This window comes from Oncorhynchus kisutch, linkage group LG10 (assembly GCF_002021735.2).
Source record: "Oncorhynchus kisutch isolate 150728-3 linkage group LG10, Okis_V2, whole genome shotgun sequence".
NCBI classification, from domain to species: domain Eukaryota; kingdom Metazoa; phylum Chordata; class Actinopteri; order Salmoniformes; family Salmonidae; genus Oncorhynchus; species Oncorhynchus kisutch.
Genome location: NC_034183.2, coordinates 58,622,801 through 58,638,256, shown reverse-complemented (window position 1 = coordinate 58,638,256; position 15,456 = coordinate 58,622,801). Strand labels below are relative to the sequence as shown.

Below are 15,456 nucleotides of genomic sequence, written 5' to 3'. Positions count from 1 at the left end.
CACGTAGTTGTGGTCATTGGTATGGGTGGAGAGCTGTAGATTAGTGAGGAATGGGGGTTGAGGTCAGGGAGAAGGAACAGTTTATTACTCACATCACTCAACTTTCTGCCTAGCAATAAATATGTAATGTTTAGAGGGAAGGAGCAGACTTCACCTATATTGGAGTGTGTGTGTGTGTGTGTGTGTGTGTATGTACAGTGGGGCAAAAAAGTATTTAGTCAGTCACCAATTGTGCAAGTTCTCCCACTTAAAAATATGAGGCCTGCAATTTATCATCATAGGTACACTTCAACTATGACAGACAAAATGAGGGGAAAAAAGCCAGAAAATCAAATTTATAAATTTTTTAAATTAATTTATTTGCAAATTATGGTGGAAAATAAGTATTTGGTCAATACTTATCTCAATACTTTGTTATATACACCCTTTGTTGGCAATGACAGAGGTCAAACATTTTCTGTCAGACTTCACAAGGTTTTCACACACTGTTGCTGGTATTTTGGCCCATTCCTCCATGCAGATCTCCTCTAGAGCAGTGATGTTTTAGGGCTGTTGCTGGGCAACACGGACTTTCAACTCCCTCCAAAGATTTTCTATGGGGTTGAGATCTGGAGACTGGCTAGGCCACTCCAGGACCTTGAAATGTTTCTTACGAAGCCACACCATTGCCCGGGCGGTGTGTTTGGGATCATTGTCATGCTGAAAGACCCAGCCACGTTTCATCTTCAATGCCCTTGCTGATGGAAGGAGGTTTTCACTCAAAATCTCACGATACATGGCCCCATTCATTCTTTCCTTTACACGGATCAGTTGTCCTGGTCCCTTTGCAGAAAAACAGCCCCAAAGCATGATGTTTCCACCCCCATACTTCACAGTAGGTATGGTGTTCTTTGGATGCAACTCAGCATTCTTTGTCCTCCAAACACGACAAGTTGATTTTTTTACCAAAAAGTTATATTTTAGTTTCATCTGACCATATGACATTCTCCCAATCTTCTTCTGGATCATCCAAATGCTCTCTAGCAAACTTCAGACGGGCCTGGACATGTACTGGCTTAGGCAGGGGGACACGTCTGGCACTGCAGGATTTGAGTCCCTGGCAGCGTAGTGTTACTGATGGTAGGCTTTGTTACTTTGGTCCCAGCTCTCTGCAGGTCATTCACTAGGTCCCCCCATGTGGTTCTGGGATTTTTGCTCACCTTTCTTGTGATCATTTTGACCCCACGGGGTGAGATCTTGCGTGGAGCCCCAGATCGAGGGAGATTATCAGTGGTCTTGTATGTCTTCCATTTCCTAATAATTGCTCCCACAGTTGATTTCTTCAAACCAAGCTGCTTACCTATTGCAGATTCAGTCTTCCCAGCCTGGTGCAGGTCTACAATTTTGTTTCTTGTGTCCTTTGACAGCTCTTTGGTCTTGGCTATAGTAGAGTTTGGAGTGTGACAGTTTGAGGTTGTGGACAGGTGTCTTTTACACTGATAACAAGTTCAAACAGGTGCCATTAATACAGGTAACGAGTGGAGGACAGAGGAGCCTCTTAAAGAAGAGGTTACAGGTCTGTGAGAGCCAGAAATCTTGCTGGTTTGTAGGTGACCAAATACTTGTTTTCCACCATAATTTGCAAATAAATTCATTACAAATCCTACAATGTGATGTTCTGGATTTTTGTTGTTGTCATTTTGTCTGTCATAGTTGAAGTGTACCTATGATGCAAATTACAGGCATCTCATCTTTTTAAGTGGGAGAACTTGCACAATTGGTGGCTGACGAAATACTTTTTGCCCCACTGTATGCATGTATGTAAGTATCTGTTCAGCTGTCTGACTTATTGGGTGAATAAACTTGGTTTGAGCTTATCATAGTTGTCCGTGAGTTTTTTTACTCTGTTTAATTAGAACCTAACAGCAGCTTTGGCTAATGTATTATAACCATTACAGATAAATCCTAAATTGCCTCACACATACATACATATACAGTTGAAGTTTACATACACTTAGGTTGGAGTCATTAATACTTGTTTTTCAACCACTCCACACATTTTTTGAGAACAAACTATAGTTTTGGCAAGTCGGTTATGACATCTATTTTGTGCATGACACGTAATTTTTCTAGCAATTGTTTACAGACAGATTATTTCACTTACAATTCACTGTATCATTCCAGTGGGTCAGAAGTTTACACAAAGTTGACTGTGCCTTTAAACAGCTTGGAAAACAATGCCATGGCTTTAGAAGCTTCTGATAGGCTAATTGACATAATTTGAATCAATTGGAGGTGTACCTGTGGATGTATTTCAAGGCCAACCTTCAAACTCAGTGCCTCTTTGCTTGACATCATGGGAAAATCAAAAGAAATCCGCCAAGACGTCAGAAACAAAATTGTGGACCTCCACAAGTCTGCTTCATCCTTGGGAGCAATTTCCAAATGCCTGAAGGTACCACATTCATCTGTACAAACAATAGTACGCAAGTATAAACACCATGGGACCACAGCCGTCATACCTCTCAGGAAAGAGGCGCGTTCTGTCTCCTAGAGATGAACGTACTTTGGTGCGAAAGGTGCAAATCAATCCCAGAACAACAGCAAAGGACCTTGTGAAGATGCTGGAGGAAACAGGCACATAAGTATCTATATCAACAGTAAAACGAGTCCTATATCAACATAACCTGAAAGGCCGCTCAGCAAGAAAGAAGCCACTGCTCCAAAACCACCATAAAAAAGCCAGACTACGGTTTGCAACTGCACATGGGGACAAAGATCATACTTTTTGGAGAAATGTCCTGTGGTCTGATGAAACAAAAATAGAACTGTTTGGCCATGATGACCATCGTTACGTTTGGAGGAAAGGGGGGGCTTGCAAGCCGAAGAACACAATCCCAACCGGACAACAAAGTCAAGGTATTGGAGTGGCCATCACAAAGCACCAACCTCAAGCCTATAGAAAATTTGTGGGCAGAACTGAAAAAGTGTGTGGGAGCAAGGAGGCCTACAAACCTGACTCAGTTACACCAGCTCTGTCAGGAGGAATGGGCCAAAATTCACCCAACGTATTGTGGGAAGCTTGTGGAAGGCTACCCAGAACGTTTGACCCAAGTTAAACAATTTAAAGGCAATGCTACCAAATACTAATTCAGTGTATGTAAACTTCAGACCCACTGGGAATGTGATGTAAGAAATACAAGCTGAATTAAATAATTCTCAACTATTATTCTGACATTTCATATTCTTAAAATTAAAGTGGTGATCCTAACTGACCTAAGACAGGGAATTTGTACTAGGATTAAATGTCAGGAATTGTGAAAAACTGAGTTTAAATGTATTTGGCTAAGGTATGTAAACTTCCGACTTCAACTGTGTGTGTATTTTCAGACAATGGTCCCAATATTTTCAGACAATAAAAGTGCTATTTAAAGTGAATTTATTGAAACCGTAATATCAACTGGTTATATTATATCGTGGAACACAATCTTCAAGAAGGCAGCACCCTCAGCAGTGGCGCTTGCTTGTAGAAGCCTATGTCTGTGCAATGACAAAGCATTGTTTTGTTCATTTAGCAGGCAAAATGCTCTTATTTCCCGAACAAATTAAGAGACCTATTTTATTATAAAAGAAAAAAAACATGTAAAATAACTAAATAATACATAACAGAATATTGTTCAAAATGAAAAAAAGTGATACGCAACTCATGTCTGGAAATTATTCTTATAGAGTGATAATTTGGAACGGGGCTCAATTTTGGCGAGGTGAAATCATTTCAGGGTTACAAACCAAAATCTGTCTTCTTTTCGATATATATATATATATATATATTCAAATTTGTTTATTCAGCCTGTTCTTTGGTATTTTCCAAATGGATTAACAATTCCACATTGAACTCTGCATGGGGATGAATTACAGCCATGACATCTGTTTGGTGAGTAGGCTTAGGCTTAATGATTCTGATAAAAATGTTTAGGGCGGCTATAGCCTAGGCTAACCAATTCTAAATGGCACTAGTAGTTCAAAGTAGCATAAGTGGAAAATAGACAGGACACAATCTTTCCAAAACTGTAGCGCTCGTTGTTGGAACATATTTCCCTACTTCAGCCAAGCAGTCCATTAAGAATTTGTGATAAAACTGTCGTCATTTGGCAAAGAATGAAGCTTGTGTATCCCATCAGTTAGATACGTTTTTAATAGGCCTAACGGGAGCTTGTGTGTGTGTGTGTGTGTGTGTGTGTAGAGGGAGCGGTCGGAACGCAATTGAGTGAGTGAGACACGGAGGGGAAGGGAATTTAGGGAGAAGAACTGTGTGATTCTTGGCTTTGTTTTCTTTTTGTTGTGCCACGCAAATGCACATGTACAAATGGAACTAGAGTCAAAGCAAATGAACATGGTTTTCTAGGCAACATTTTGATCTCTGGTTAAAGATGGAGTTTTTACATCCATTTGAGTACTCATGCCCTATCCCTAGCTTGTGTTGTTCAGAATATCAGTCCAGTACTCACGGTGAGGTGCGAGTTGGCTGGTAGGCCCAGGGAGATGTTGGGCAGCGAAGGGGATGTGTAGAGGCTCAGTGGACTGACTGTCCCATCGGCGTTAAGGGTCTGGTGGAGGGACCGCAGCTGCTGCACAGAAAAGAGGGAGGAAAAAGTGATTGAGTGAGAGAGCGTGTGAAAGGGAAAAGGGCGAGCGAACAGAAGAGGAGCAAGGGAGACAACCAGCAGGGGTGTTTTCCAGAGAGAGGGAGAGAGAGTGAAGTCTTCCAGCTCACTAAAACATCCCATCAGTGCATGTATATTTCATCTACCCTAGCAACAACGAGAGGGGAAGAAAGGAATCCATCTTGTGCTCTATCTGACCCTCTGCAGTATAAACAGATAGGACAGGAGCTCTAACCGTAGTGTGACTCATTCTTTCAGCTTGCACAGCATGTTTCTCTCCAGAGGCCGCCGAGGCTTCCAGTTCCCTTTGAACAAACGGCTGTTATTTGATGTTTGTGCAGGTGTGCTAGCTAGTACCATTTCAGGAGCTTTTCTTACTTGCCATTTAGACTTCACCTGGCTAACACTGTACAGAAACCCCGCATACTGTAGGCTGTGTCTGAAATCTGTCTTGCCTACTACTTACTAAAAATACATACTGTGTACTAATAGTACTACATACAATTTAGAACGTATGCTTTAGTAAAAACGTATGCCATAAGTAACCAATATCAACATACTAATCATCCATTATGAGAAGGCATCATCTAATGTGCAATCGCACTTGTTCCTTCATATTCTGATTATCAGCTGTTGTCAAACACGTGATTTTTTTAAATGTTTGAAATCACACATTTTACTTTCTTTTCACATAACCATATTGTGTTCTAAATAGAAGAATGCTTTTTGGGTATTTGGACACAGCCATATTTCTCCCTGCCTTCAAGGGCCCTTCTCTTTTTCAGAACCCCCCAGCGGGTGTCAGCCTTCTTCACAATGACGTTATTAGGGGAAGACTGACTCAACAGAATCCTGAAACAAGGAAAATAAGGGGGGAGAAAAGTCACCATGCATCCCAAACAACGTGTTGATCCATGGCAAACTGCCCTATTTGTTGTTAAAACAATGCCACGCTCTCCTTTTTGTGTGCGTCTGACCATTTATCGGCCCGGATCTGCTGGGGCGGCGATGACGCAATAACGTTCTTGATGGGGGTGGCTATTTCGGAAAGTTGCACACAGCAGGCTAACAAGGCACTTATGTCATCAGCGGTCGACTGTTTCGCCGCTTCGAGAGAATGGCAGTAATCAAGTATTTTCAGGGAGGGAGGGTAGGGAAAATAAATGGTCTCGGAGATTGACTAATGCTTTTTATTTTTGTTGCCCTACTTTTGGAGAGAAGAGAGGAAGTATTTTTGGGTGTTATAAAATGGCAGGGGGAAGATGGCTGTAAATTGAGTGTTAAGAGAGCAGTCTGAATGAGAGGACAAATGCTCATTTGAATTCAAATCATCAAACCTGTTCTACCAAATAGAAAACACATTTATCCATTAAAACACAGGTCTTCTAAAACAGATATTTGAAGAGGTAGATATGGAGAGTAAGACAGAGTACCTGAGAGCTATAGTGTTCCAGCTACAGCTATTCTGTAAGTAGCCTGACTACCAGGTAAAACTCAAGTCCCAGGGACAAGAACTGGTAGTTCTGATCAGTGAACTTACAGTATGTTCTGCAATGAAATAGCTAAGGCAGCTAGGCCTATATTTATCTTGTCTTACAAAATGAACAATGGATCAGGTTTTATTATCAAAATGGAGGATAGCAGTCTTTCAGAACGCTATGGCTAGCTCTCTCTCCCGCCTACATCCCCTCGTCATCTCTCTCGCTCCCAAGGTTAAGATGTTCCTGGGGCCACTTGATGCTCAGTGTGCATCAGACCAACCTTCTGCCCCCCCCCCTAGTCTACCAAAGCTTATTTTCAGGCCTTATTCACTGCACTCAGCTGCTATCCTCTCGCCCTAGTTTACAATTCAGCCAAGCACAATGACCATACAAGCGTAAAGAATAAGCTACTATTAGCCCTAAAGAACACAGTCTACCTAGTCATGTAACACTCCTCATAAGTCCCCATTGCATTTGATCTATAACTAACAGCAGGGTTGATAAAAACTAAACCAAGTCACCAGGTAGCCTATTGAATCCCCAAGCTGACAAGGTTTTAATCTGTCGTTCTGTGCCTGAGCAAGGCAGTTAACCCACTGTTCCCCAGGCACTGACGACGTGGATGTCAATTATGGCAGCCCCCCGCACCTCTCTGATTCAGAGAGGTTGGATTAAATGCGGAAGTCACATTTCAGTTGAAGGCATTCAGTTGTACAACTGACTAGGTTGTTCCCAATTAGAATGGGTTCCATTTGCATCTGTCTTTCAACACTTTTTATACCAATGCTTCTAATGTGATGAGACATTTTATAAAGCATGCACTCTGTTGGTCCCTGGTACCACAGCATTAGGTCATGGATTTTGCATGGTGTGTTATAAAAATGCATCACAGACAAACAGCAACACACATTTCAGTGGTTATAAAGTTCCATAGAAGGTAGAATTATATATATATATATATTTTTTGTTGTATTTTTCCCTTTTTTCTCCCCAATTTCGTGGTGTCCTATTGTTTTAGTAGCTACTATCTTCTCTCATCGCTACAACTCCCGTATGGGCTCGGGAGAGACGAAGGTTGAAAGTCATGCGTCCTCTGATACACAACCCAACCAAGCCGCACTGCTTCTTAACACAGCGCGCATCCAACCCGGAAGCCAGCCGCACCAATGTGTTGGAGGAAACACCGTGCACCTGGCAACCTTGGTTAGCGCGCACTGCGCCTGGCCCGCCACAGGAGTTGCTGGTGCGCGATGAGACAAGGATATCCCTACCGGCCAAACCCTCCCTAACCCGGACGACACTAGGCCAATTGTGCGTCGCCCCACGGACCTCCCGGTCGCGGCCGGTTACGACAGAGCCTGGGTGCGAACCCAGAGTCTCTGGTGGCACAGGTGGCGCTGCAGTACAGCGCCCTTAACCACTGCGCCACCCGGGAGGCCTGTAGAATTATATTTTGCAGAGGCGAGGCCCCCCTAGCATCCTCCCACAGCCCTCCCCTCTCTTACCTCGGCGTGAATGTTGGGGACAGAGCCGCTGGAGCCGTTCTCTGCGATGGCGCTGTTGGAGCTGTTGGGCGAGCTGGGCCCAGAGCCAGGGGCACTGCTGCACATTGAGGACACTGCAATGACAATGGAACAGGCCACTCAGAGACAGAACCAACCCAGCATCCCAGGCAGACAGACACCACCGCCAAAACCCTTTTGTGGTACGGCCTTTCTCCAATCTTGCATCAAACTGTACAAATGTGAAGATTAATGTCTAGGTTTTATCAGGCTGTTTTCTATGAGTATACAGAAAGGTAGAAACAGAATAGACCATCATTGGTGACATATACATGGAATCAGAGAATTAGGAAAAAGGACTTCCCAACATTTCTTTGACTGTTTCAAGAGGCCAAAATTCTAAGTCCTAATCCGAACTTTCCCAAAAACCCTGTTCCCCTTTTCCCTGCTCCACTGCCAGCTAACCCCGCCCCCCCAAACCCATCCCCTTTTGTCCTATTCAAGCCTTATGTATTAATCTACATATTACCCTATAGTCCCTGCTATTTTTGTTTGCCTCCAATAAGTCCCCATATTTTGTCCCAGAAAAGCTTCTGCTTTCATTAGCAGATGAAACGGGCAAGTTAAATCAAAAGCCTCTATAAGCATAGCTTCTGTTGTGGTCTCGAGAACAACCAGCATTTATACGGTCTCCTATGTTTACATACTAGTTGCCCATGACTTGGAAACTGGCTAATAGGGCAAACCCTTAAACCTAGCATATGGTAGCTAGCTCCAGTACTTGGTCTGGAAAGGCACTGTGTGGCATGTGTGTATATAGCCAACCTGGCTAAGTGGGTTATGTAACTAGGTCCTTCTGGGAAATGAGCTTGAGGTGTAGAGTGCCGCGGCCCCGCCGGATGTCTACTTTTACCATCAGGCCAGAGTTGAAAAGACCGTTTTATGTTAAGTAGGGTGGTATTTTAGATGGTTGACCCAACTGGATGCTTCTCACTGGGGTTGGTTTACAACTATGAAATGGTACAGGGTGTGGAATTCCAGTTAAAGAGTGTACAATGTATTTGTATGCGAGAATGTAAATGCATGATGGATGAGAGTGTAAATGCATGGTGTGTGTGCGCTCTCACCAGAGATCTCGATGGCTCTCTTTTTGAAGGTGCTTATCACTGTCCCGTCCTTCCTCCTCAGCAGAGGACTGCTCCGCCTCTCAGCTACCTTCTGTTTTAACCGCGAACGCACCTTCAGATTGGGCTCAGAGGCTGTCAGAGAGAGAGTGCGTTTAAATGAAAAAGATGTACAACAGAAACCATAAACGAGCAACAGCTCATACAGAGTCTATTCAAAACTACTATGGACGGCTACAAATGGGGCTATTTATACAGCTTATTGACTGGGGACACTAAGACTGAAATAAACGCCCATTTGCAACTAACCCCTCCTTCACACAACTGCTTTTTCAGCCCATTGTTGATGCAATGAACGACAGACCAAATTAGACAAATGGAAGTAAATAAAAACAGAGGGATTGGACTCCAGGAAGAATACCTGCTGCTTTGGTAAAAGCTAATGGGGATCCAAATAAACCAATAAGGAGGGATGGGAAAAAATAGGAATTGGGGCAATTAAGCAAAAGCCCCAGGTTTAATTTAATTAGCCTCCAATAGCAGTGCTTTCCACTGGACGTCACACACTCCACCCACCTATGTAGACCAGCCAAGACCTTTAGCCCTGATAACATCATGGGCTTTAGTATGGCCTTCATTTTATTAGAAATCAATATGTTTGGGGTGAGGACGATCAGAGAGACTGAAGTAAGGAGAATGCACACGCTCAGAGTTATACCTTTCAGTCACAAGTCCCAGTAAGCATAAGCTAACAAGTCTATGGAAACAATACCAAACAACAACACGCAATACAATTACATCTAGATCCACAGCAAGCATATATTTAAGCATGCGTCATGGGTCAGCTTCCCAGACCCAGATTAAGCTTACTGCTGGACTAAAACACGTTCATTGGAAAGTCTCCAATCTCCATTTAGTAACCACCCCACTCCATCGGCTTGTCTGTGGGTGGGCTTAATTATTTACGTGAGTGAGTGTGTAGCTATTGCCCACCAGTCTTCACCAACACTGCTGCGATGACTCATTCTGACTCATACCAGCAAAGGAGAAACACTAAAATGTACACACATACCTACTGTCAGACATGGGTAGGTGCCTCAAAGTAATGCAGACCTGCAACCCCACACACACACACACAGTGCATCCACTCACCTGTCTTCCGGAGAGGGAAATCATCCCTAACCTCGTAGGACCCCAGTAGCGGGGGCAGTTTGTAGGAGGGCGGCGTTCCCGGAGTGTTACTCTGAGGGGGGGAGTTGGGGTCCAGAGAGGTGTGGTGGGCCCCCCTGATGAAGCCATAACAGGTAAGATAACAGAATCAGTTGATACTACTTGTGATGTAGACAAGACATTCTCTGACTAGATTACAACCTCTTTATTCATTTGGCATAACACCCCCTGAGGAAGGTAAACAAGACATGCCACTCTCTGGAGCTCCAAGTATTTTTTAACAGTTCACTCCGGGTCAATGCATGTGTAGGAGCTCTAAGAGTCCTAGCTAAGGTGTAGCCCTTCCTCCATATTCATTAACCATTAACGTCCATGGCTCTTGACCAGTCTGCCCGCTAACGTTAGCCAGCCTCAGAACTCAAATTAGACGTTGATGGTTAGGCTCACCAGCATTTCTGAGGGAAGGAATGGTTTAGTCCGCCAGGTGTACCAGGCTCTTTTTTGCTCAGGAGGAACTCTTGGAGCTTCAGCTTCACCTCCGTACTGGCAATGGCACCTTCCGGAACAAACCATCAACACAAAGCTATTATAACTCTAACAAAGACCAACAGCTATGGAGTATGAGGATCTAAACTAGAGCAATAACAGTAGCACTGTATAACTCTATTAAGTAAAAGTGTCTGATAAGACATAGCTACTGTATATTTCAGTATTTACTTTCTGAAAGCTTCTCTTCATACATACACCAGATATCTACTGCTCAGTGTGTGAGTGTGTGTCCTCTATGTGTACTACTCACTCTCTTTGCCCTTCTCCTTGTTGCGTAGCATGAGGAGCTGCTGCTCCAGCCTCTGTTTCTCCAGCTCTTCATGCCTCTGCTGCTCCAGCTTCCTCTTCTGCTCCAGCTCCTGCTGCCGCTTTGCCGCAAGGATCTCCTGCTGCTGCTGCAGGGACGCCAGGGGGAAGGAAAGCCAGAGAGAGGGGATGTCAAATGAAGCTCAAACTGACCGGTCCAGTGGTGTGTGACTAAAGACGTTTCTCACCCCACCCACCAGCCTTCCTAAAGCGTATCCCCATTACCTTCAGGTGCTCCTGCAGCTGAACCTCATGCTGGCGTGTCAGAACCTCATGCTGCTTCTGGAACTCAGCGAAGAGAAGCTGTTTCTGAAGCTCCTGCTGCTGCTTGAGGAGGAGCAGTTCATGCTGCAGTTGCTGCTCCCTCATGGCTGGGTCCACTCCTCCACCTCCTCCGCCCAGGGGTCCCAGCCTGGGATCTGTCCTCAGGTCCACGGGACCGCCGCCACCGCCAACACCCTGCTCACTGCCGCCCACAGGGCTCTGCATCCCCGAGGGGAGAGTTGTCTTCACCTCCACAGCTAGATGGAGGAAGGGGTGGAGAGCGGAGAGAGTGGGAAGGAGACAGAAGGAAATGAGAGTAAAGGAGGGAAAGAAGAGAGGGAGAAATAAGGTAAAGGAGGGGAGCAGACAAAGAACAAGAAAATAGTTTTTTAAATGGTGATCAAATAAACCACAAATAAAGATGAAGTACAGCAGTTCAAAATAGTTTTTTTCCCCAATCAGAAACAAAACCAAATCTTCTGATACTGTGGAAATGTTGAGGTTAAAGTTCAAGGACTGAAGTAATTCCCTTTGATAGAAATTACATTTAACTTAGTTTGACTACCATAATACATATGTCTTTTAGCCATGAGGCTTGGCACAGATCTACTGTATCTTACTGAGTGAAGTCAACAAGGGCACACCGAGTAGGTTATAGAGACATTCATTGCAGTGACAACCAGTTTCTATAAGGACAAATATGTCCCATCTAATAGAGTGACCCTGGAAACCGACCGGGTCCATCTTTCAGTGCATTACTGCTTTCAGAAATCAGACCAGGAGTTCAATAATGTTTGGCATGCTAGCTCTCTCTGGAGCCGTTGCATAACTCCACCATGACACCATGTTCAGTAGAGTTGGACACACGACTGTCGTACAGTACACACATCAGGAGGAATAAAGTTTGGGGCCTGTTCTCTCTGCTGGCAAAAGTATGAAGGGTGAAAGTTGTATTTAGAACACTTAGGAGAGTGTTTAAGTGTACTATTTTAAATGTATGATTCCAGAGAAGTGTGTGAGTGCTTATGTGGTTCCTGAATAATTAAATCACAGTATGTACATTTATACAGTACATACTTCAATGACTGAAGGAGCGTTCTTGGAGTGTTTCCGTGCAACTGTTAGTGTGAAGCAAAAGAGTCATCACTTCATCAGCTGATGAAGAAGAGTAACACGATTCATGGTTTACTAGTTATTCATTTTGTATGGCGCATGTTATCGCCATGAATTACAAGGAATCCATCCGTATCACGCTAGGTAACTCTATACTAGTGTGTCGATGTATGCATTTTGCTCAATAGGAGACAGTATTGAACGGTAGGGATGGGAGTGGACTTTGCTAAAAATAGCCAGGGCGACTATCGATACAAAGAGGGCACATCATTACATAACCTGGGAGGACCACAGTAGGCAGGGCAGAAGCCAGGGCAGAGCCAAGACCGGGACGAGGGCAGAGCCAAGACCGGGACGAGGGCAGAGCCAAGACCAGGGCAGATCAAGACCAGGGCGAGGGCAAAGCCAAGACCAGGACAGAGCCAAGACCAGGACAGAGCCAAGACCAGGACGAGGGCAGAGCCAGGGCACTCTACGACACTCCAGGAGCTTTGTCTCTGATACATTAAGCACAGAGTTGGCAACAACGCACAGCATCCCAAAGCCGCAAAGCCACTGGCAAGTGCTGCTGCCAAACAGACAAGCACAGCACAGCAACCTGGCAAGGGCAACACTACTGTTTTAGACCTTTCCTTAAGTCGACAGAGAAATCAGCGATTGGAATGGGCTATTGGGCTATTGTGTGCCCCAAGGTGGCTTCCAATGCACCCAACCGTTTCCATTATCCATTTGTTTTACCTTTCATTAACCCTCAATGGCCACAAGGCTTGACATTGGTGCAGGGTCAGAACTGAGTAGGACAAGACACTAAGGTTTAACATCTCAAACAAATGCAGAAAAAAAACAATGGAAGAGATTAGTGGGCAGGCAGAGAAGCACTCAGTCTGCAACAATGGTCAAGGGTAAAGAGGTTGACTGCTGCCTGTGCATTGGTGGATGTAGAGTATTGGATCCCAGCTGTAGGCTAGGACCTAATGAGAAGGCACCGATTCCATGTCACAGATGGTTAAGTCACTCAGTGACCAGATAATGAGAGAGAAGAGATAGGCTAACTCCTGTGGAAAAAATAAATGGGAGACTGAGGGAGCAGCTAGCTGAAAAGCACTGCTTTGCGAGTTTGATTCTGAACGCAACGGCATCTATGAGTGGACCTCCAAGCCTGGAGAACTAAACCAGATTTTTCATCGAAGTTGCATGTAGTTAAAGACAATTATAAATAAAATAAAAAGTAATCTAGGGTCAGATAAGGCTGGGAATTGCCAGGGACCTTGGGATATCACAACACTTCGGTGCCAATATGTATTGTGATTCACACACACAGCAATTTGATTCTGTGATTTGATTGTGATTTGAAGTTCCAAACAGATTGCTCACTCATGGTTTAAATTAATCTTAGATTAGACCTAATCTAGAGTTTGTAACTAGGTTTATATAATTAAGCAGATGTTTTGCACCATTTACTTTTTAAAGACTAGATTAGTAAAACACTAAACTACAGGTGTATTTATAAATTCAATCTGGAGTGCCAGAGTGTGCTCTGGGCAATCGTAAATTCAGAGTGTTTCGCTCTGGCTGAGGAGTAGGGTTGATCCGAGCGTTCTGGCACTCAAGCACCCAAGCTAACTGGCTAATGTTGGCTAGCTTGCTAGCTACTTCCAGACACAAATGAGAGAACACCTCATTAACCATTTTACTCACCCTAGCAGAGCTGGTTAGGCTGTTTTCATGTTATCCAGAGTGTTGGTGACTGTGCTGCTGGCAACAATTTAATTATGCTTTTTGCCCATGTTTACTGACACCGGCTATATTCAACGAGTGTTGAGTCTGTCAATTCATCAGTTATTCTGCGCTCTGGCACACTCAGACGAGAGTGCTCTGCTACTGCAGGGCAGCTCTCTAGGCCCTGTACTCTTTAATATTTTTATCAATGACCTGCCACTGGCATTAAACAAAACATGTGTGTCCATGTATACTGATTATGATTCAACCATATACGCAACCACAGCTAATGAAGTCACTGAAACCCTTAACAAAGAGTTGCAGTCTGTTTTGGAATGGGTAGCCAGTAATAAACTGGTCCTGAACATCTCTAAACCTAAGAGCAATGTATTTGGTACAAATAATTCCTAGACCTCAGCTAAACCTCAGCTAAATCTGGTAATGAATGGTGTGGCTGTTGAACAAGTTGAGAATACTAAATTACTTAGCGTTACCTTAGATTGTAAACTGTCAGTCAAAATATATAGATTTAATGGTTGTAAAGATGGGGAGAGATCTTGCTGTAATAAAGAGATGGTCTGCTTTTTTGACACCACACTCCAAAAAGAAAGTCCTGCAAGCTCTAGTTTAGTCTAATCTTGATTATTGTCCAGTCGTGTGGTCCAGTGCTGCAAGGAAAGATCTAGTTAAGCTGCAGCTGGCCCAGAACAGAGTGGCACGTTTTGCTCCTAATTGTAATCAGAGGTTTGATATAAATACTATGCATGCCAGTCTCTCTTGGCTAAGAGTTGAGGAGAGACTGACTGCATCACTTATTTTCATAAGAAACATTGTGTTTAAAATCCCAAATTGTTTGCATAGTCAAATTTACACACACACACACACTTATCCCACCAGACATACCACTAGGGGTCTTTTCATAGTCCCCAAATCCAGAACAATTATATAGAGCCCTTATTGCATGGAACTTCCATCTCATATTGCTAAAATAAACAAACCAGTTGTTTTTTTAAACTGATAAAACAATGCCTCTCCCCTATTTGACCTAGATAGTGTGTGTATGCATTGATATGTAGGCTACGTGTGCCTTTTTAAAAATGTATGTAGTTCTGTCCTTGTCTAATGATGTCATTCTGTATTATGTTTCATGTTTTGTGTGGACCCCAGGAAGAGTAGCTGCTGCTTTTGCAACAGTTAAATGGGGATCCTAATAAAATACCAGATAGCCAGAGTGAATTTACAAATGTACCCTATGACTAGTGAAACATGTCATAATGGATTTACCATAGAAATATAATTTGAACATATTTCTACAGAAACAAACCAGCACTGGTCATTGTTAGTTTGTTAGCTAGCAAGCAAAGTGAGTTTTCACTTCGGGCTAATGATTAAATACATTTTTTACATTTACATTTTACACTTCAGTCATTTAGCTGACGTTCTTATCCAGAGCGACTTAGAAGCAATGTGTGTTAAGGTCCTTGCTCAAGGGTGCAGACAGATTTTTCATCTAGTCGACTCGGGTTACTGGCCCAATGTTCATAACCGCTAGGCTACCTGCCACAGTCAAAGAGTGAGCCTGCTA

General features: G+C 43.6%; 1 protein-coding gene across 9 annotated transcripts in view; it reads right to left on the bottom strand.

Moving 5' to 3' along the window:
- hdac5 (histone deacetylase 5) overlaps positions 1-15,456 on the bottom strand; it is an 82,641-nt gene that overhangs the window by 18,715 nt on the left and 48,470 nt on the right. For 6 of the 9 annotated variants that reach the window (XR_004211293.1, XR_004211294.1, XM_031834240.1 and 3 more), the window contains 7 exons: positions 11,001-11,296; positions 10,720-10,876; positions 10,368-10,476; positions 9,903-10,036; positions 8,754-8,885; positions 7,630-7,742; positions 4,488-4,607 (listed from right to left, as the gene is read on the bottom strand). Coding sequence is in view for 7 of the 9 variants with exons in the window: in XM_031834235.1 (XP_031690095.1) it covers positions 4,488-4,607; positions 7,630-7,742; positions 8,754-8,885; positions 9,903-10,036; positions 10,368-10,476; positions 10,720-10,876; positions 11,001-11,296 (1,061 nt within the window). In the remaining 2 variants the exon portion in view is untranslated. The remainder of the gene's footprint in view (positions 1-4,487; positions 4,608-7,629; positions 7,743-8,753; positions 8,886-9,902; positions 10,037-10,367; positions 10,477-10,719; positions 10,877-11,000; positions 11,297-15,456) is intronic. The other 3 variants (XM_031834236.1, XM_031834238.1, XM_031834237.1) reach the window with 3 other exon arrangements.